The sequence below is a fragment of the Pipistrellus kuhlii genome, unplaced genomic scaffold (genome assembly GCF_014108245.1).
Source record: "Pipistrellus kuhlii isolate mPipKuh1 unplaced genomic scaffold, mPipKuh1.p scaffold_m20_p_68, whole genome shotgun sequence".
In the NCBI taxonomy this organism is placed as follows: Eukaryota; Metazoa; Chordata; class Mammalia; order Chiroptera; family Vespertilionidae; genus Pipistrellus; species Pipistrellus kuhlii.
This window is the reverse complement of record NW_023425571.1, coordinates 1,121,556-1,140,865: the sequence shown is the minus strand read 5'-3', so window position 1 is coordinate 1,140,865 and position 19,310 is coordinate 1,121,556. Positions and strand designations below refer to the sequence as shown.

At 61.2% G+C, this 19,310-nt stretch overlaps 1 protein-coding gene and 2 non-coding genes across 15 annotated transcripts in view; all 3 read left to right on the top strand.

The window, feature by feature from the left end:
• The window catches only part of PRRC2B (proline rich coiled-coil 2B), a 66,361-nt gene that overhangs the window by 43,747 nt on the left and 3,304 nt on the right, over positions 1-19,310 (top strand). For 3 of the 13 annotated variants that reach the window (XM_045575150.1, XM_045575148.1, XM_045575147.1), the window contains exons 15-31: positions 3,815-4,031; positions 4,653-6,695; positions 7,706-7,872; positions 8,438-8,583; positions 9,088-9,229; positions 10,449-10,531; positions 10,976-11,164; positions 11,287-11,484; positions 11,794-11,880; positions 12,393-12,497; positions 12,618-12,807; positions 13,408-13,505; positions 14,282-14,409; positions 14,772-15,012; positions 16,378-16,557; positions 17,095-17,186; positions 19,225-19,306. In XM_045575150.1, the coding sequence (XP_045431106.1) occupies positions 3,815-4,031; positions 4,653-6,695; positions 7,706-7,872; positions 8,438-8,583; positions 9,088-9,229; positions 10,449-10,531; positions 10,976-11,164; positions 11,287-11,484; positions 11,794-11,880; positions 12,393-12,497; positions 12,618-12,807; positions 13,408-13,505; positions 14,282-14,409; positions 14,772-15,012; positions 16,378-16,557; positions 17,095-17,186; positions 19,225-19,306 (4,388 nt within the window). Of the gene's footprint in view, positions 1-3,814; positions 4,032-4,652; positions 6,696-7,705; positions 7,873-8,437; positions 8,584-9,087; positions 9,230-10,448; positions 10,532-10,975; positions 11,165-11,286; positions 11,485-11,793; positions 11,881-12,392; positions 12,498-12,617; positions 12,808-13,407; positions 13,506-13,758; positions 13,820-14,281; positions 14,412-14,771; positions 15,013-16,377; positions 16,558-17,094; positions 17,187-19,224; positions 19,307-19,310 lie in introns of those variants that run through there. The other 10 variants (XM_036420444.2, XM_045575149.1, XM_036420443.2 and 7 more) reach the window with 10 other exon arrangements.
• Positions 13,203-13,288, top strand: LOC118708924. Its single transcript, XR_004984761.1, has one exon. It is a non-coding gene; the product is annotated as a small nucleolar RNA SNORD62 (small nucleolar RNA).
• LOC118708925 lies at positions 15,562-15,647 on the top strand. The gene has a single exon (XR_004984762.1). It is a non-coding gene; the product is annotated as a small nucleolar RNA SNORD62 (small nucleolar RNA).

The window sequence follows — 19,310 nt, the reverse complement described above, 5'->3', positions numbered from 1 at the left end:
CAAAAGTCTGTTCCTTTGTTGCCAAAGCAGGTCCTTTGGAATTAGTGGGATTATTATGTTTGAATTTTCTACTCTCCTATTGCATACTTTCTGTTTGTCCCTCTTTTCTTTTACTTTTTTTTTTTTTTTTTTTTGGATCAAGTTTTCCTATCTTTTTGTTTGCCTTCTACATTCTGTTTCTACTATTTTAGTAGTTACGTTAAATTATAACATGTGTCCTGATTTAGTTGGTACAACATGGTTAATATCTTCACCTGAACTCAGTACCTCATCGTCGCTTATCTGTTACTTCTGCCTAGAACACATGTGTCAAACACAAGGCCCGCTGGCCAAATCCGTCCCGCCAGGCCTTGCAATGTGGCCCGCACCGCACTGTCATCACTGCACTCCGCTGTGTTTCCATCACAATGACAGTTTATGACCAGTAAACCATTCGGCCCGCGATTTAGGCTGGATTTTAGATTTTGGCCCCTTCTCTGATTGAGTTCGACACCCCTACCCTAGAACTTGTGTTTCCTGTGGTTATGCCCACCAGGTGGTTTTGGTGGTTGTACCCAGTCTATGTGTGTTCAGACCTGCCTGTGTGTTTACAAGTTTACTGCATCTTTTTCCTTGCCTCTGGGTTTGGTTCACTTCATGAAGTGTGTCCTGCCAAGCCCTGCAGAAAAGGCTTTTGGTGGATTTTCTGTGCCTGGAAGACTTCCTGCCACGCTCTCATGAGTGGTAAGACAGCTGGGTATAGCGTTCTAGGTTGGCAGTTACTGTCCGTCTGTGAAGAGGACGTGGCATGTGCACTTCTTCTGGCTCCTGCTGCTGCTGGAAGTGCGGTGTTCTCTGCCTCTGCGCCTGCGCCCTTAGTTCTGCTGAAGACTCCCGGGCTTGAGGGAAAGGATGGATGTCTTGTGTCACTTCTGGAACATTCTCTTCTAGTTATAATTCAGATACTGACTTTCCTCATTCTTTGTAGCCTTTCTTACTAGGACTTGCACTGGGAGTTTTTGTACTTTCTCATTCTGTCTTGCAAGTCTCTCAAATATGAAAGGGAGGTTGTCTCAGGTGCCTTCTGGGAAATGCCTCAGCACTTACTCCAGTTAGTCTTCTCTGCAGCTGTGTCTTCTCTGCCCCCCCCCCTTTTTTTTTTTTTTACTGTGCGGTGAGTTTTTAATTTCAGTGACTATCACTAGAATTTTTTCTCATTCGTTATTTTTTGTCATATTTTAAATTCTTTTTATGCTTTTTAGTTATTTGAAACATAGTTTTCTAGTGTTTAACGGATTATTCTGTTACTGAAGTTCGTGAGGAGTTGTAGAACCATGCATGTTCTGGTGATTAGAGATTGCACATCCATTTCTGACAGAGCCTACTTATTGGGGGACCCAGTATGGCTTGGGCTGAGAGTCCATCCCTCTTGGGTGGTCCCCTACCCTGGCCAATGCCAAGACACAAACTTAGTTGTTTCCCTGACAAAAGCATGTGTGTTTTTATCTGCTGCCACACCTTGTGACAGGTCACAAGTGTATTGTGTTTCCCCTTACAAGAAGTAAGTGATGTTAGGTCTGAAAGCGATGGGGAGCGCTCACAACACGATAGACTGTTTGCTTAGGCTCAGGTACAAGCCACCTCCCTGCTTGGCTCTGCTTTCGGCCGTCGTCCTCTTTCCTCTTCGGGTCTCCGTCTCAACTTGTCAATCGGTAGTTAGTTAAAGAGATGAGGTGAGAATACATCTAAGTCTGTCCGTCCATCTCTTATGATGACAAAAGTCTTAAAAAGATGCATTGCTGCAGAGAAGAATGTTAGTGTGAATTACGTGCAGACGCTTTCTCTGATTGGCCGGGTGGCTCCGGAATCAGTTGGAAGATAGTCCCTGGTCAGAAGACAGTGATGAGTCTGACTGACATCAGACTGTCTCAAAGGTAAAAGAGCAATGTGATGGTATCTGCCAGTGAGAGTGACTCAGAACAAGAATGGGCAGAACAAAGTATTTTGCCAGCCTTGGAGGGTTATACACATATTTCTGGCATAATGGAAGACCCCACAGGGTATAAGTGAAGTAACCAATTTATTTTTTTAAAATATATTTTTATTGATTTTAGAGAGGAAAGGAAAGACAGAAACATCAATGACGAGAGAGAATCATTGATTGGTTGCCTCCTGCATACCCCCTACTGGGGATCAAGCCTGCAACCCAGGCTTGTGCCTTCACTGGGAATCGAATCATGACCTCTAGGTTCAACCACTGAGCCACACTGGCCAGCCACCAATTTTTTTTTTATAAGGATTTTTTCTATCGAATATCTCATTACTTCTCAAACCAATCCATACCATTACCAAATGCAAAAATACCACAAAACCCCTGCTAAAATTTCACCACGGACGAATGTTACTTATATGGCTATAAAGAAGATTCTTGGTTTATTATATTGATGGAACTAATGAAGAAGCTAGAATGCAGAGATTACTGGTCAACTGATCCTTTTCTGGAATCACCCACATTTCTAAAAACTGACTAAAAGCGGTTCAACAACTACTTTTTTTTTTGTGCAACTTCACGGTGGATACAGGTGAAAGCAAAGAGTTACAACAGACTATTTACCCGTATTCCAGCCTTTCATGGTTCTTGGCACCATATTTACAAGGTGATGGCTACAGCCGTGGTGCTGGGACTGAGGAGAGCGGCCGGTCTCAGGGGTGGAGGCCACGGCCCATGGCGGCCTCGGTTTACCAGCATCGAGAGCCCTTCCTGCTCATGAGAGTGTGGAGGGTCGCGCCCGTGGGTTCGGCCTTGGGGGCGTCCCCGCTCAGCCCCGGCACCGCCGCTGTCCCGGCCCAGGCTCTGTGGGCACGGTGTCGGACGGATTGTCCGGCATGTCCATGGTGGAGGGCTTGTCGGAATAAGGCTCTGCATTTGCCAGCACAGGCCACGTGCAGTGCTGAGCGGGCAGCCTGCTCTGTCACCACGTACATGCTGTGAAGCCGGGGTTCCAGAGCCCCCGCCCCCTGACGCGGTCTGACTGAGGGGCCTCAGCCCGAGGAAGCTGGAAGCCTGGCCTGAGGAGAACCACGGTCCCTGGGCTCAGCTCAGAGGACAGGCACAGCCACGTGTGGCTGCTGATGGACTGAAGAAATATTTGGAAAAATCAGATGTTTTTCTCCACAGACTGAGGCCGACGAGACCTTGTAGATCAGACGTACGAGCGGGTCTCCCGTGTGGGAGAGCTGGGGACAGAGGCCTGGAGGGCGCAGGGTCCCCAGCACGCTGGTATCTGGCAGGGCCTACACTGCCCAGGCCCCTAACGGTGCCCTGTCACTGACGCAGCATGCCCGTGGGAGTGTGGCTGCCCCCTGTAGGTGTGTGTCTGCCCCCCTGTAGCAGTGTGGAATTGCAGTAGCAGGAACGACCCTGTCCCGGCTCCTGCCAGGCTCTGCAGAGGTAGTGCCAGCCATCCATGTCTGTGGAGCTCTCGGGGGCCACTCACCATCCCTGGGTCGGCCCCCTCTGTGCATGGCGATTCGCGTTGCCGACCGGCCCTCGCTGGCCTCCTGCCGACACTGGTTTCGGCATTTCCGGTTTCCATTGCCAGCTTTATATGCCCTCGTGCAGGGGGTCTTGGTCTGGAAACTGAGACTGGACTTCCAGGTCTCCGCCCCTCGAAGGGCGGGCTGTGGCTTCAGAGCAGGTGACGATCCAGAGCGGGGCCTCGGAGTGCGGTCCATGTGGCGGTCAGGTCCCGGCTGTCTTCTCTGGGCCTTTGGTTGACCTTGAGGTTGGAGCCGTTTCTGAGCGGATGACCTAGTTCCGTCCTTTCCTCCTCAGGACTGATGAAGCCCATGGTGCCCCCAGACTCTGTCAGCGGGGCGAGCTGTCGCTCTGAGGAGCAGAGCCGGGGCCCCCAACTGCAGGAGCGAAAAGTGACCGCCCTCGACCCCGCCCCGGTGTGGAGCCCCGAGGGCTACATGGCCCTGCAGAGCAAGAGCTACTCGCTGCCGCCCCCAAAGGCCAGCGACGCTTTGGCCATGGACATGCACGTCAGGTGAGACAGCGTGGTCCTGCCGCCTGCACCCGGAGGCCTCTCCCAGAGACACGGCCAGGGGAGGGCGCGGGAAGGGCCGGCCAGGCCTTCTGGGAAGGGGCGGGAGGGTGGCATGGATGCTGGTGTGAGTCGCTGTCTGAGGTGGGATGGGAGGCCCAGGAGCAATCGGTTCGAGGCGAATCTCTGAACGGGGGGGCCCAGGGGGGGGTAGGGCGCTGGGCTCGGCAGGCAGGGGGGGCAGTGGGGACTCCTGGGAAAGCAAAGCATGCTGGCCCCTCGGCCAGTGCCGACCTCTGCATGGACCCCAGGCGCCGGCTGACCGAAGCAGAGGATCCCCGCCTCTCCCCCTCCAGGGGGACACGCCGCGTCCACCCTCAGCCACCGCCGCCTTCACTCCGGACTCCAGGGCACCCACTCTGGACCGGCCCAGCCGCTCTGAGGCCTGTTTAAAGATAGAGGAAATGTTGGTGCTTGTGTTTTTTTTCCTTTTTCCTTTTTTCGTTTTTTTTTTTTTTTTTTTTTTTACACATTTTTTCTTTTGAAAACTAAGCTCTGTGTTCAGCATGGAAAGCAGGAACCAGGCTCCAACCACATTGACTGGTGTTTCTGGTTCCTTTTCAGGAATGAGAGCGCTTACTCTGCCTCACCCGGAAGGCCAGGGGGCGTAGGCGCCCCGCGCGCCCTCCTGGAGGAGAGAGTGGAGGAGTACTTGGGTGCTTTCGACACGAAGGCCCAGGCAGACTTTGACAGCTGTGTCTCTGCCCACAGAAGAGGCCAGGAGCTTTTGTTCCCACCCCCAGACAGTGTGCAGGATGCAGGGGCTCCTCGGGGTCACACCCCAAACCCCAGGTGCTCCCCACTGGAGCCCGACTTTGCCCCAGCTGAGAAAAAGCCAGATTATAGCAGCTGGGACGGTAGCCACCAGCCCACGGCCACACACACAGCCGGCGGCGTGGACAAGGAGGTTCCCCGGGAGGAGCCGCCCTTCAGTGCCTCCTGGGAGAAGGAGGGGAGCCCCCACAAACAGCCGTCCCTGGAGCCCGAGTGGACCCCCGAGCCCCGGGGCCCCGGCAGCCAGCAGCAGGAGCCAACCAGCAGGACCCGGAGGTCGGGGCCCATCAAGAAGCCAGTGCTGAAGGCGCTCAAGGTGGAGGACAAGGAGAAGGAGCTGGAGAAGAGCAAGCCGGAGCCGGGGGAGGAGAGCACCCGCCCGGCCCCCGAGGAGGCGCCACGGCCCCCGGCCGAGCACGAGGACCAGGAGAACGACCCCACGCTGGCCAACGCCTCCCCCTCCGCCCCGGAGGCCCCGGGCGCCGGCCGCTCTGCCAGCAAGTCTGAAGAGGACGAGAAGCCCGACAGGGGCTGGGAGGCCAGGCCTGCCCGGGAGCCCAGCGACACGCCGCTGACCAAGAGGAGCAACTGGATCTTCATCGATGAGGAGCAAGCCTTCGGGGGCCGAGGGCAGGCCCGGAGCCGTGGCCGCGGGTTCCGAGAATTCACCTTCCGTGGCCGGCCCGCTGGCGGCGGCCCCAGCATCTGCGGTGGCGGGGGGGTCCTGGGGGCGCGGGGCGTCTACACCAACAGCCAGAGGAGCGGCCGCGGCCGGGGCCTGCACGAGTTCGGGCCGCCCGACGACTTCCCCCGCGCCAAGCCCCGGCGCCGCATCGCCAGCGAGACGCACAGCGAGGGCTCCGAGTGCGAGGAGCTGCCCAAGCGGCGGCGGCAGAGGGGCGCGGACGGCGGCCACGACGGCTCGCTCCTGGACAGGGAGGAGGCCGCCTCCAGGAAAGGCGACTTCAGAGACTCTTGGCGGTCCCACAGGATGTACCCCGACGACCACGGCGGTCTGGAGGCGAAGAGCAGGGGCCCGCGGGCCTTCGGACGCGCCCTCCCTCCCCGGCTGAGCAACTGCGGCTACGGGCGGAGGACCTTCGTGTCCAGAGAGGCTGCCCACTGGCAGAGCCGCGGTGCCGGCGCCTGCTGGCAGGACCACGGCTCCCCCGACGCCGGCCCCCGGCGGCCCCCCGACAGGGACTGCGTCCCCGAGGCCCCCCGGCACTCGGACAGGGGCTGCGAGGACGGCCGCCTGGAGGACAAGAGAGCCTGCTTCCCAGACGACCCCGGGGCCGATGCCGACAGCGAGAACCGGCCCTTCCGCCGGAGGCGCCCCCCGCGCCAGGACAAGCCCCCGCGCTTCCGGCGCCTCCGGCAGGAGCGCGGGCCCGCGGGTCTGTGGGGGCCCGAGGAGGAGCCCCACCTGCTGGCCGGTCAGTGGCCAGCCAGGCCCACGCTCTGTCCCGGGGACAGGAGTGGCGCCGCGGGCCGCAGGTCCCCCGAGCTGTCCTACCAGAACTCCTCGGACCACGCCAACGAGGAGTGGGAGACGGCCTCCGAGAGCAGCGACTTCAGCGAGCGGCGTGAGCGGCGGGACGGCTCCGGGCCCGAGCCCGGCTCCCACCTGGACGGCGGGCTGCCCGGCGCCAGCCTCGGGGAGAAGAAGGAGCTGGCCAAGCGGAGCTTCTCCAGCCAGAGGCCCCTGGTGGACAGGCAGAGCCGGAAGCTGGAGCTGGGGGGGTTTGGGGAGAAGGCTGTTAGGCCAGGCGGTGGTGACACCTCTCCCCATTATGAGAGCCAGCAGAGTGGGACGCCTTTGAAAGCCAAAAGGTAAAACAACACAGCCCGGTCCTGTTGTTGCTTGTTCTGTGGTTGAGCCGGTGTCTGGAGCCGCACTCCATGCATGCGTGTCCCGCCGTGTCAGGCCCGCCCCGCGCCCGAGGGACTCCGCAGCCCTCGTGTGAGCGAACCCTCACTCGCCCTGCACCGCTTGTCTGCTTCCCGTGGCGTCTTGTTGTCGTGGCTTCAAAACCAAACCAGAGGCCCCGCCCCAGCGGCCCTCTTACGTGGCACCTGGCCCAGGAGCCCGGCCTCCTTACGTGCCCTTGGGCTTCCCCTAAGGGGCCACTGCAGTGAGGTGCCTGCCCGAGGTGGCTCCTCCCGAACGGCTCTGCTTCCGGCAGCCAGGAGCTGCGGGCACTGCCCTGTGTGTGGTGAGACAGGCAGGAGCGGGCACTGCCCTGTGTGTGGTGAGACAGGCAGGAGCGGGCACTGCCCTGTGTGTGGTGAGACAGGCAGGAGCGGGCACTGCCCTGTGCGTGGTGAGACAGGCAGCCCGGGCCTGTGAGTGGCTGGCCCGGGATCGGATGCTGTGATGTGGATGGCCCCAGCTCAGTGTCCCTCAGGAGTGTTCCCACATGTCCCTGCTCAGATTTGGGGCAGAGCCTGGATGACTTCCCCCAGAGGAGGAGCCACAGGGCGTGCGAGTTCTTGGGTGTCCGTTGGTCTAGGATGCCAAGGCCGGGCTTTGCCTCTGCCTCTGCCCTGAGAGCCTGGTGGCCGGGGCCTGGGCGGCCACGGGCGGTGTTGTGACGGGAGGATGTCCTGTGTGGAGTCCCGCCACCGTGGCTCACAGTGGCAGACGGAGCACTGAGCCCTGGGCAGGGCCGGCGCGGCTGGAGAGGCCTCCCCCGTGGCCCGCCCAGGACGCAGTGCTGCTGCCAGTGGCTTCCCAGGAACAGCTGGTGAGCCGCGGGGCAGGTCAGGGACGGTGCGTGCTGTGTGCTTCCTTCCCCACCTGCTGCTGCTTCTGAGCTAATGAGGTCCCCCTTCCCTTCCAGGACCCCGGACGAGGCCTTGCCCGGAGGTCACAGTGGCCACCACCCCCTGGAGCGGGCTGTCCACGCCACCTCGGACACCGAAGCCGCCTGTGAGGAGGCCCCCCTGGCTGCTCCAAGGGTGGGCGAGCAGGGAGAGGCCATGCAGCAGTTTGACCTGAACTACGGAAGTGAGTCTGTGTCCTTGTGTCTTCGGGGAGGGAGGAGCCGAGCCGGGTGAAGTGGGGCCTCGCCTGCAGCTGCCAGGTCTGCCCTCTTGCTGTCTGAACTTCTGGGGCGAGGCGACCCCAGCCTTGTTCTGGGGTACAGAGATGAGCAGAACAGATGCGGCCCCTGCACTTGTGTTTCTCACAGCTTGCCAAACCCCTTCACTGCCCTAGAGTGCCCCCACTGTTCAGGGAACTGAAGATGGGAACCCGAGGCCAGTGAGGCTCGTGGCTCATTAGGAGCAGAGCTGGGACTTAAGCGTTTCTATTTCCAGAGACTTTTCTGGGCGGTAGTGTCACTTAGGTCTCTGGTTTGCGTTAACGGTGTGTTAGAGCTCACGGGAGGGTGTGGGATCCCAGCTCGTTCTGTAGGCAAGATGAACTCTGCGCAGCTCCTGGGAGGTGCCCAGCTAGGCACTGCCCAGCCTTGGGAACTGAGCCGTGCCAAGATGTCGGGTGCCTGTAGGGCTGGGTTCTCCGTGGCTTCTGGTGAGTGGGACACCATCCCTTTGGTGAACTCTTGGTTCAGATTCCATCCTCGAGAATTGTGGGTCCAGCCCCGGGGAGGACACGGAGGTGGGCTCCATGGTGGGTGAAGGCTTCATCGAGATCCTGACCAAGAAGCAGCGCCGCCTGCTGGAAGAGGAGAGGAGGAAGAAGGAGCAAGCTGTGCAGGTGAGGCGCTCGGGGAGAGGAGGAGCAGGCTTGGGAGCAGCTGGTGTGGGGAACCACAGCCAGGAGCCTCCGAGTTCTGGGTGCAGCAGGGAGGAGGGCGGAGGGCAGGAGTGTCCCTCAGACACCTTCCCCAGCACCACAGGGGATGACCCCGTCCCTGTTCTCAAAGAGGGACTGGCCGCTGACAGCAGGGGAGCCCAGCTTAGCACGTGCAGACGGCCTCAGTCCATGTCTGTCCTCTTCCCCGGCTCCTTGGGACCCTGTGCTCGCCTGGCACCCTCGGGGCACTGCACACTGCCCTGTGGTCGGCTTCCTCACAGGCCATTGGCTGTGAGCCCTCGCCGGGTGTGGCATTAACACTCGTGGTTGAGGTCTTGAGAGAGAGAGAGAGAGTTCCAACATCGCTGGGGCACGTTCTCTTGGTTCTGATGGCCCAGAGGCATTGCTGGCGAATATGTCACATGCCTGACCTCTAGGACGGCCTCTCCACCTTTCTTTCCTTAGGTGCCTGTCAAAGGTCGGAGCCTTGCCTCCCGCATTCCGCCTCGGTTTGCGAAAAAGCAGAACAACTTGGGCCTGGAGCAAGGCGATGTGCCCGTGCCAGGCGGCAGCCTGGGCACCGAGATCTGGGAGAGCAGTGGCCAGGGTAAGAGTGCTTAGCCCTGGCTGTTTTCTTCAGGGAACATCAGCTCCAGGACTGAGGCTGCAGGCGGGCGTCCTCTAAGCAGTGTTAGCCCCACCGGAGCCATTGGTGGCGTAGCAGGGGTAGACGTCCCTGCCTTGCAGCTGCTGGAACAGCAAAGCGTTCCGTGAGTCTGGAGACCTGGAGAGGGGCTGGCCCCGCCCCCCTTGCCAAGGCCCTCGCACTGGCCTGGCTCCCTTTGCCCATGGCACTTGCCCTCACCTGTTATGAGTGGAGGAGCGACGATGACTGCCAGCAGGGGCACCAGGCCCAGGGCTTTGTGATTATGGAAGGACGGCTCTGTCAGCCCCAGGCACTCTGAGACAGACAGACTTGGGACCAGATTAAGGGTGGACCTTGCTCTTTAGAAAATTTGTTCCCCTGAACTATATATTAAAAAAGCGTATATTCAACGCTATTTTCCTAATAACTTTAAAAACAAAGCCATCTTAACGGAACCAGTTCTTCTTGAATGCCCGCTTTGGACGGGACCCGGAGGGAACAGAACAGGGCACAAGGCACCCCGGGGAGCGTGAGCAGTCACCCACAGCCAGCTGTGTTTACACAGCACAGCCCGGCGCTCAGGTGTGAGCCTCCCCCTCTGAGGCCGGGGTCCTGGGCTCTGGGCCTGGACTTTCAGTTGGCGCCATGTGGCCTGTCCCATTGCAGAACGAGGCTGGAAAGAGCGATACCCTCTCCGTGAAATACCGATGTTAGGCAGTCGGTGGTGTGTGACGGGGGGTGTCAGTGTGCACGTGCGGAGGTACCTGCCCAGGCTGGCTAGAGCGGATGGAGGAGGGATTCTGTAGGCTTCCCCTTGGTTCTGCAGGCTCAGACCACGGCCGGGTGGCTGACGGTCTTACGTGAGGTTGTGGACAGGCACAGGTTGTGGCTCCTGCTGGAGTCTCGGTAGTGGTGGCGTGGGCCTGGCAGGACTGGCAGCAGCGCCCAGGGGGCAGAAACCGGTAGCTGGCTTGAGTGTAGGTAGTGTCACAGCGGAGAGGCTTCCTCAGGGTGCTGGGTGGCGGTGATGCTCTGACCAGCCCCCAGGTGTCCGCGCTGCTCGCTGGCGTGTGGGGGGACCACCAGGGCCAGGGGCCTGGGTTTGTGTAAGCCGTGCTGTGCTCGCCATGGCAGCCTTCTTGCTCCTTTTTGACGTCCTGACTCTGCTCCCTCCTGCTAGCTCTGCCCGGCCAGGCCTCAACCAGTGACTCCTGGACTAAAGCTGCCACCGCCTTCAACGGCTCTGAGTCCGGCTCTGCTGAGGTGAGTACTGGTGCTCCCCGTCCTGTGCTGGGCTGTGTCTGTCCTGCGGCCCAAGCCCTCCCTCAGCCTCAGCACCTGAGCCTGTACCCGAGGCCATTCCCTCAGGCCCCAGCAGGTGGCTGGACTACAGTCTGATTCTGACCTCTGTGAGGTGCGTGTGTGAGAGGCAGGAAGAAAAGGGGTTACCCACCCCATGTCGGGGAGCAGGCAGGGCTCCCTTCACCCCTGTGACGGTGGTCACAGTTTGGTTAGGGTCACGTGAGAGATGAGTGTGATGGTCTCAGCCGAGGACCCGCTGGGGGTCTGGAGATTCGGACAGGGGTGCCTTTGGCCACATCCATCCCTTCAGTTGTCTGGTCAGGACCCAACGCGGGGCAAGATGGCACACAGGCGGCAGCACGGGGAGCAGGGCCAGGGCGCTAACCCGCGGGGTGCCTTGCACAGCAGGGCTTTAAGAGCAGCCAGGGAGACAGTGGTGTGGACTTGAGCGCCGAGTCTCGAGAGTCGTCCGCGACCTCCTCGCAGCGCAGCTCGCCGTATGGCTCTCTGAAGCCGGAGGAGATGAGCGGGTCCACCCTGGAGCCCAAGGCTGACGGCCACAAGGAGCAGGCCCAGAAGCAGCCTGAGCAGAAGGTAAGGGGAGCCCCCTGGCAGGGCCGGGCCTGGGCAGAAGGGCTCGCTGTCTGGCTTCTCCCTGATTCCCGGGCGTAGAAGGGCACCTGGTCTGCCTCTCAGCTTCTCTCTTTCCCGGCCAGGACTCGGAACAAGGCTCTGCGCAGAGCAAGGAGCACCGGCCCGGACCCATCGGCAACGAGCGCTCCCTCAAGAACAGGAAGGGCTCCGAGGCGGCCGAGCGCCTGCCCGGCGCCGCCGTCGCACCGGTCAACGGGGTGGAGATCCACGTGGACTCGGTGCTCCCGGTGCCGCCCATCGAGTTTGGAGTCGGCCCGAAGGTGAGGCTTTATTTACTTGTTTGTACTTGGAGAGGTTGTCTCCTAGACAGAGGCACTGGGGAGCGTGCGGTGAGCTGTTCCCTGGAGTCCCTGCTGCCGCCACCAGGGTCTCAGGCCGACCGTGCGCAGTCTTGTCTCTCCCGGGCGGGCAGCGGGCACGGCAGGGAGAGGAGGAGAGGCGGCACTCGGCCCTGCGCCGCGGGGAGCACGCGGCCAGGTGCTCGCGTGGTGGGTTTTTAGAGGCGCTGAGACCACGGCTCTGCCGCACGGTGAGCGGGGTGATCCAGGGACTCTGTCCCCTTCTTCCAGGACTCGGACTTCAGCCTGCCGCCGGGGTCCGCGCCTGGGCCCGCCGGGAACCCAGTGGTCAAGCTCCAGGACGCCCTGGCTAGCAACGTGAGTGTGCGTCCGCGCTGGTCGGCCGCGGGTCAGGCAGGTCGGGTTTGAGTCAGGACGTAATTTCTAGCTGCTCACATACCTTCAGCTAGTTGTGTCAATGTCCTACACCCCAATTTGCTCACCTTAAAACGGGGTCATGTGTTTCCCAAAGTCTGGTTTGTGTAGCGTGCTTCAGTTCTGTTTTTCCAAGTCCGTGTCATGTTTGAGAACGCTGGGCACCACGCTGCCCGCCTGAGCCAAGCCTGCACCGGGACCTCTTTCTCAGCCTCCTGGAGGTCTCCAAGCCGGTGTGCTGGCGGCCAGTGGTTATGTTGCTGGCATAACCCTGCTAGAGAGCGGGGCAGGGGGACTCTCCTGGGCCTCTGTCAGGGCAGTCGTGAAGGCAGCTCTTTGGAGGAGATAAACGGGTCTCGGCGCTGGCAGCTTCAGCTTGTGTCTGAGCACAGGACCAGACCTGAAGGACATGTAACACGCCGTCCCGCCGCCTCTGTGCCTCCTGTCTCCTCCAGGCCGGGCTGACACAGAGCATTCCCATCCTGCGGCGAGATCACCACATCCAGAGGGCCATCGGCCTCTCCCAGATGTCCTTCCCCACAGCCGACCTCACCCTGAAGGTAACGCCCGTCCTGAGCGCGGCAGGCCCATGGGCGTGTGAGGAGGCGGGAGCGGCAGCCCCCCACACTGCCATCGGCTCTCCCCGGCGACGTTCATCCCTCTCCTCCCTTTCCTCCAAGATGGAGTCTGCGCGGAAGGCTTGGGAAAACTCGCCCAGTTTGCCGGAGCAGAGCTCTCCGGGGGGCCCGGGCGCGGGCATCCAGCCCCCGTCCTCGGTGGGCGCCTCCAGTGGGGTCAACTACAGCTCCTTCGGTGGCGTCTCCATGCCGCCCATGCCCGTGGCCTCCGTGGCACCGTCTTCTCTCCCAGGTACGGCCCGAGCCGCCTCGTGCGCTTCGCGGAGTGTGCGGTGGCAGCCTGAGCTCACCCGCGTGGCTCCCCGTCTGCACGTGGGAGGTCGGGGTCACAGCGTCCCTGAGGCTCTGTCCCAGCCCCTGGAGGGAGGACGAGCAGAGACAGGCATTGAGGTGGATCGGGGTCACGGGGGCCGTGTCCCCTCTGCCGGTGGGCGGCGCCCCTCTGCGTCTCGGTCCGGCTCAAAGCCAGCCCGGCGAGGACGGCGCTCCGGGGGGAGCCATGCTGACAGAGGCCACACCGGGAAGTGCTTTCCTCTCAGCCACGGACATGTCCTTCCTGCCAGCATCCTGGTCATCGCGTCTGTGCCCAAGGGGGAGGGGGCAGTTTTGAGGTCCTGGCTGCCGAGGTCTCAATGATGGAATTCCAATAGATCCTTCTGACCCTCCACTGTGGACTCAATAGCAGGGAGATGAAGAGGAACGTGGCTGAGAGACCCAGGCAGCCTGCATGCGGTGGAGCCGCCTGCACGGGGCAGTGGGCACAGCGTGTCCCTTAGGGTCCTCAGGGACAGGGAGGCCTGATCCTGTCTGCCTCCGTGGGTTCTGTCTCCAGGCAGCCACCTGCCGCCTCTCTACCTGGACGGCCACATGTTTGCGAGTCAGCCCCGGCTGGTTCCCCAGACGATACCTCAGCAGCAGAGCTACCAGCAGGTGAAGGCCGCGGGCTGGGGTCCGGGGGGAGCCGGGGGCGGTGTCAGAGTCCTCCTTTCTCCTTTCTCCGTGTCCCTCACGTGTCGTGCCCAGCACCTGGCATGCCATGGCAGCCATCAGTGTGTGGGGACGCGTAAACGAGAGGCGAGGAAGAGGGATGGAGCTCAGTGCTCCAGACTCTGCTTAGTTTCCTTCGAGTTCCCCTCTGTCCGGCCGGGGAACTGGCTGAAACGGAATTCTCTTTGGTGATCAGGTACCCTTCTGATGAAGAGAAGCAAGGCCTAGACTCCCAGGCATGGATGCATTAGAAAGAGGTAGTCTTAGAACGAGCAGGCGTTGGTTTTTATGCAGCACCGGCAGTTCCCGTGCTGCAGGGGGTGCTTGCTGGAAGCTGGAAGCTGGCGGGGGCCAGACTTTCCTGCCAAGCCAGCACCAGGCTCCCCGCGGAGGCCTCCCAAGAGCAGATCGGGGCAGAGGAGAGGCGTGGGCCTGGCCTGCCTCTTTAAACGTGTTCTCCAGTGTCACCTTGTCTAGTTGTGCAAGGGGACGGCCTTCACGGAACCGGATCATACTGCGTGAGTTCTGTGTTGGTGGTCCGCTCACCCTTGCGTCTGAGCGCCACCTCGATGTGTGCAGTAGGGAGGCTGTGACGCGTAGAGCGAAGGAAGCGCAGGAGGAGGTGCTTGGACTTGTACTCGGGCGGTTCCAGCTGCGTGCGGAGGGGAAGGGAGGACCGGCTGGGAGGGCCCCGCGGTGACCTGCTGGCTTCCCCACAGGCTGCCGCTGCCCAGCAGATCCCCATTTCCCTTCACACGTCTCTGCAGGCGCCAGCCCAGCTGGGGCTGAGGGGCGGGCTCCCTGTCTCCCAGTCACAGGAGATCTTCAGCTCCCTGCAGCCCTTCAGGTGAGACCGGGAGCTCAGACCTCTGCATCCTGTGCGCCCGTTCCCTTTGCTCTGCCCTTGGGGTGGTGGTCACTATAGTTCGTTCTTCGCCATGTGCAGGAGGGGCTGAGAGCTGCCCCCTGCCCTCTGCCACGCCCACGCCCTTGCCCACCGCCTCCAGCTGCCCTTGCTGTGTCTCCCGTCCAGTGCTTTAGGCATCACACAGGTTTCCCTGCGTCTTGCACGTCTGTCCGTTTGTTTAATCCAGTGATGCCCAAACTGTGGTCCCTAGGCCAGCAGCAGGGCACTGTCCAGGCCGTGTACACGCCGGGGCCTCGTGCTGGCTCTCCCACGCCTGCCCTGACACCGTCTGGCTTTTGCAGGTCGCAGGTGTACATGCACCCCAGCCTGTCGCCGCCCAGCACCATGATCCTCTCCGGGGGCACAGCCCTGAAGCCTCCGTACTCAGCGTTCCCCGGCATGCAGCCCTTGGAGATGGTGAAGCCCCAGTCCGGCTCCCCCTACCAGCCCATGAGCGGGAGCCAAGCCCTGGTGTACGAGGGCCAGCTCAGCCAGGCGGCCGGGCTGGGCGCCTCTCAGATGCTGGACTCCCAGCTCCCCCAGGTCAGGAGCCAGTCCCTCACCCCCACCCCCACCCGCCTACCCCACCCCTGCCCGCTTTTCCCTTGCCTGCCTTGGTGTGTGCCGACTCGCTGCTGTAGCCTCGGTGACTGGGCCTTGGGCTGGTGGAACCAGGCCACATGCTCAGCCCCTTCTGAGGGATCTCATCACCTCTGTCCCCAAACCTGCTTCACCTCAGAGCAGTGCGCCTCCTGGAGCGCCCTCCCCCTCCCTCCCGCGCTGTGGGGCTGCAGGTGAAGTGAGCCATGCTTCCGTCCTCCCAGCTGTCTGCTGGACCTGAACTCAAATCCACTGGGCTGCCCCCATCTGGGCTCTAACGTCTGTATCTCACGGCATCTCCAGCTTGACTTGTTCAGACACCGGGTCCAAAACGGGGTTTTCTCCCTGGTTCTTGAGGTGGCCCAGTCCGTGTCCCCCGCTCTGGGCTGTCAGAGGGCAACAGACCCTCCCTGGCAGGCTCCCGCCCCTCCCTCTAAATCAGGTGGCGTGTGCAGGGCAGGCCTGGGTCCCCGCGGCTCTGGCTGCCACGTGTCTCCGTGATGCAATTCCAATAGATCCTTCTGACCCTCCACTGTGGACTCACCAGCAGGGAGATGAAGAGGAAAGTGACTGAGAGACAAAAGGGGGCTCCCTCTGCCCCCTCCTCACCCACCTGGTTCTGGACATTGGAAGGGGTGGCTGAGGCTGTGCAGTTACTTTCTCTGTCGTAACGGGCGTCCGAAGTCCCAGGAGGCTCCAGTTCGGTTCCAGGAACCCTGGCCCAGAGCATTGTGCTCAGACCTTTAGGGGCAGAGCTGGGCGGGTTGGCCCGGGCTCTGCCCAGAGGGAGCCTTTCCTGCCTGGCTGTTCTCACTGGGGTCCCCGTGGACGCCACCTCCCGAGAGCCTCCCGGCCTCCCTAGCTCTTCCCCTACCGCCCGCACACGGACCCGCACACGGACCTGCACAGGCTGCTGCCCACACTGCGCTCTGGCACCGGCGTGGCGCCCAGCATGGCACCGACTGCCCTCGTGGCTCTGGGCTGACCGTGTCCTGGCGCTTCCCCGCACAGTGTGCCTTCAGCGAGCCTTTGCAGGGTGGAAGCGGGGAGGGCTGGAGCACACGCCCCTTCCACCTCGGCGAGGGGCCCCGCCCACCGGGTGGCACTGGCCCCCTCGCCTGTGCCTGCCTCCTCACCACCCACTGTTCCCCCCGCCGAGTGTGAAATCCAGGGTGACCTCGAGTTTCGCACTGCGGGGCGGGAGGGCCTCGCTGTGACTCGTGAAATAAGAGCCTGAAGTCTGACGTGTGCTTGCTCTTGGGTGTGAGTGTGAACACCGCTTCCCTTCCTGACTGTCCCCGTTGTCAGCAGCTGACGATGCCACTGCCCGGCTCCCAGCTGCCCCTGCCGCGCTACGGCTCCGGACAGCAGCCCCTGCTCCTGCCCCAGTCCATCCAGCTGCCGCAGGGCCAGAGCCTCTCCGTGGGGGCCCCTCGCAGGATTCTCCCGCCCGGGTCCCAGCCTTCGGTCCTCAACACCAGCAGAGAGGTGAGCGGCTCCATCCTGCTGGCATCCTGGAGGGTGTCACCAGCCCTCAGTTAGCCAGACGCCACTGTGTGGCAGGAAATGCCAGGGGCCTCCTGCCTTCTCATGGCCAGGAGCCTGGTTAGTGTACAAGCTGGCCGTGTAGGAAGCTCAGGTGTGCGTTGCCACGCAGGAAGGAGGTGTGTCAGTCCATGCCTGGTCCCTATGTGGGTACAGGAGCACCCGAGGAGCCAGCTCAGGGCCAGGTCTTGGAGGCCCAGGGAGAGAGTGTCTGGGGCGGGGCCCAGGCCCCACGCTCCTCACTAGCCCCGTGGTTCTGCTGAGGCCGCCTCGTCAGGGCAGAGATGGCAAGGGAGCGCCCGCGGTGGTGCTCAGCCCCTTCAAAAGGAACAAGCCTCCAGCCTCGATTCCTTTAAGAGCTGCCTCTACCCAGAAGCTCTGGGTCTCCCTGGGCCCCATCGGCTGTGCACAGGGCGGTTCCGCAAGGGCCAGGCTGTCCCCAAGGCCACCAACCCGCAGCTTTTGCTTCCCGGTCTCTAGTCCTCGCAGATGGAGATGAAGGGCTTCCACTTTGCCGACAGTAAACAGAATGTTCCTTCCGGAGGCTCCGTGCAGTCACCACAGACCTACAGGTAAAGGAGCCGCAGGTGCTGCGGGGCTGGGGTTCCCAAGAAGCTAAGGCCCGGGAGGGGGCGCAGGGCACGGAGGCCGGTCCCCGTGTACGCCCACGTGTCACCATGACGCTTCAGTCATCGCTGAGCTCAGGGACTGGACTGGCTGTTGGTAACCCTCAGCCCGTGCTCTGCACTGGAGGGCTTGCCTGGAGGGCGGGGAAGGACAGCCGATGTCAGTGTCGGGCTGGCCCTCACTCGCACAGCCCTCTCGCCGGCTCTCAGGACAGCAGTCCGTGGCCGCGCAGGCGCAGCCCAGGCGGAGGCGCCCCCTCCCCTGGACATGGAGCTGCTGGGCCCCGCCTTTTTGCTTCCTCCCCACCCGTCTCTGCCTCCAGCACCAGCCCCAGGGCCCTGAGCTGGGTCAGAGCTGGCCTGGATGAATTATCTGGTTCAATTACTCGTGGTGAGAAGCTCTGGCTCTGCCAACGTCCTCACCCCAGGGGTCCGTGTAGCTGGGAGGGCAGCGTGACCGGCTTCGGGCCCAGGGTTAGTGCAGTGGACTCTGATGTGTGGGAGACTCTCCTGGAAGCCGCCCTGGTGGTAGATGAGTCAGACAGACGTGCAGCTGGCAGTGCCCGGGAGAGGTCAGTTGAGGCCCCTGCGCCCACCTGGTCCTCTGGGGGAGGGGGCCTGCAGTCAGATCTGGCCAGGCACTGTGCCCGCCGCTCCTGGAGCCACTTCCTTCCATCCTTCCAACAGCATTTCCAGGGGGAGGGGTTTTTGTGAATTTTCCCCATTTCAACTTTTCTTATTTTCACTCTCGTGGCTTCACTTGTTTTTATTAGTTCGCTTTATTATCTGATCATATTTTTCACATGGGCCAAAACAACAACCGTTAGAAACTGTGTGGGCAGCAGCACAGAGCCAGGTGCAGAGGGAGGTGGGAGGGAGGGAGGGAGGAAAGAAGGGAGGGGACTTGGAGTGTGCAGGTACTGCTGTCTCCCTGCAGCGCCCAGCTGCCACCCTTCCTGGACACACCCAGGAGACGGACCCTCCCTCACCAGAGCCGTGTGTGCCCAGTGTGGGAGTGACCGTCACTGCCCTCCGTGGAGCTGCTTAGAAAACAGAATCCTGAGCTAAGGGCCTTTGTTGGTATGTTCTTATAGAGAAGCATTTCCCACTTTTTCTGGAAACGACTTCTGAAGGTGTCCTGCCACCCGGGCTCCGCTCCGGTCCTTGGCGGGTGCTGTGTGCAAGGAGCCTGCTCCTGGGCACAGCCCGCGGTCCAGAGTCCTGGTGAGCTCTGCACACAGCGCTTCGCGTACTTTCACCATGAAATCATTTTTTCATTTAGCATCAATCACCCTTTCTGGGAACTGGTGGTCTGGGCAACGGGACACATGTAGAAAGGTGTCTACAGTATGGTTCCTTTTGGTATCTCCATCCCACCAACCTCCACCCCCACCCAAAGAAAGGGAAGACTAGAAAAATACTGGGCATGCCCTAACCGGTTTGGCTCAATGAACAGAACGTCGGACTGCGGACTGAAAGGTCCCGGGTTCGATTCCGGTCAAGGGCATGTACCTTGGTTGCGGGCACATTCCCAGTAGGAGGTGTGCAGGAGGCAGCTGATCAATGTTTCTCATCAATGTTTCTAACTCTGTAAAACTCCCTTCCTCTCTGTAAAAAATCAATAAAATACATTGTTAAAAAAAGAGAAAAAAATACTGGGCATAATTCTTAGGTTAAAGACCTTTTATCTGGCCACAGAGTCACGTTGGTCCAGACCCTCCAAGCCCTGAGAGACTTGCTCCTCCTGCCCGTCCATCTGCCTGGTCAGTTCTGTCCACAGGGGCCACCTCAGTCTCTGCCCCCGGGTGCATCTCCCCGCGCTGCGCCGGAGGATCCAGGGGGACTGACCCGCTCTCCTCTGAGCTTGGCTCCCGGGTGTCTTCCTCTGCCGGGAGGTCTGTGAGCCCGAGCCAGGGCCGCGCGCCGGGCTTGACTCCCTCCGCTGGTGACGTGTGTTCTCACCCCCTGCCTTTGGTTTTTTCAGGCCTAGCTCTGCTAGCCCCAGTGGGAAGCCCTCTGGATCAGCAGTTAACATGGGCTCTGTGCAGGGACACTACGCTCACCAGGTAG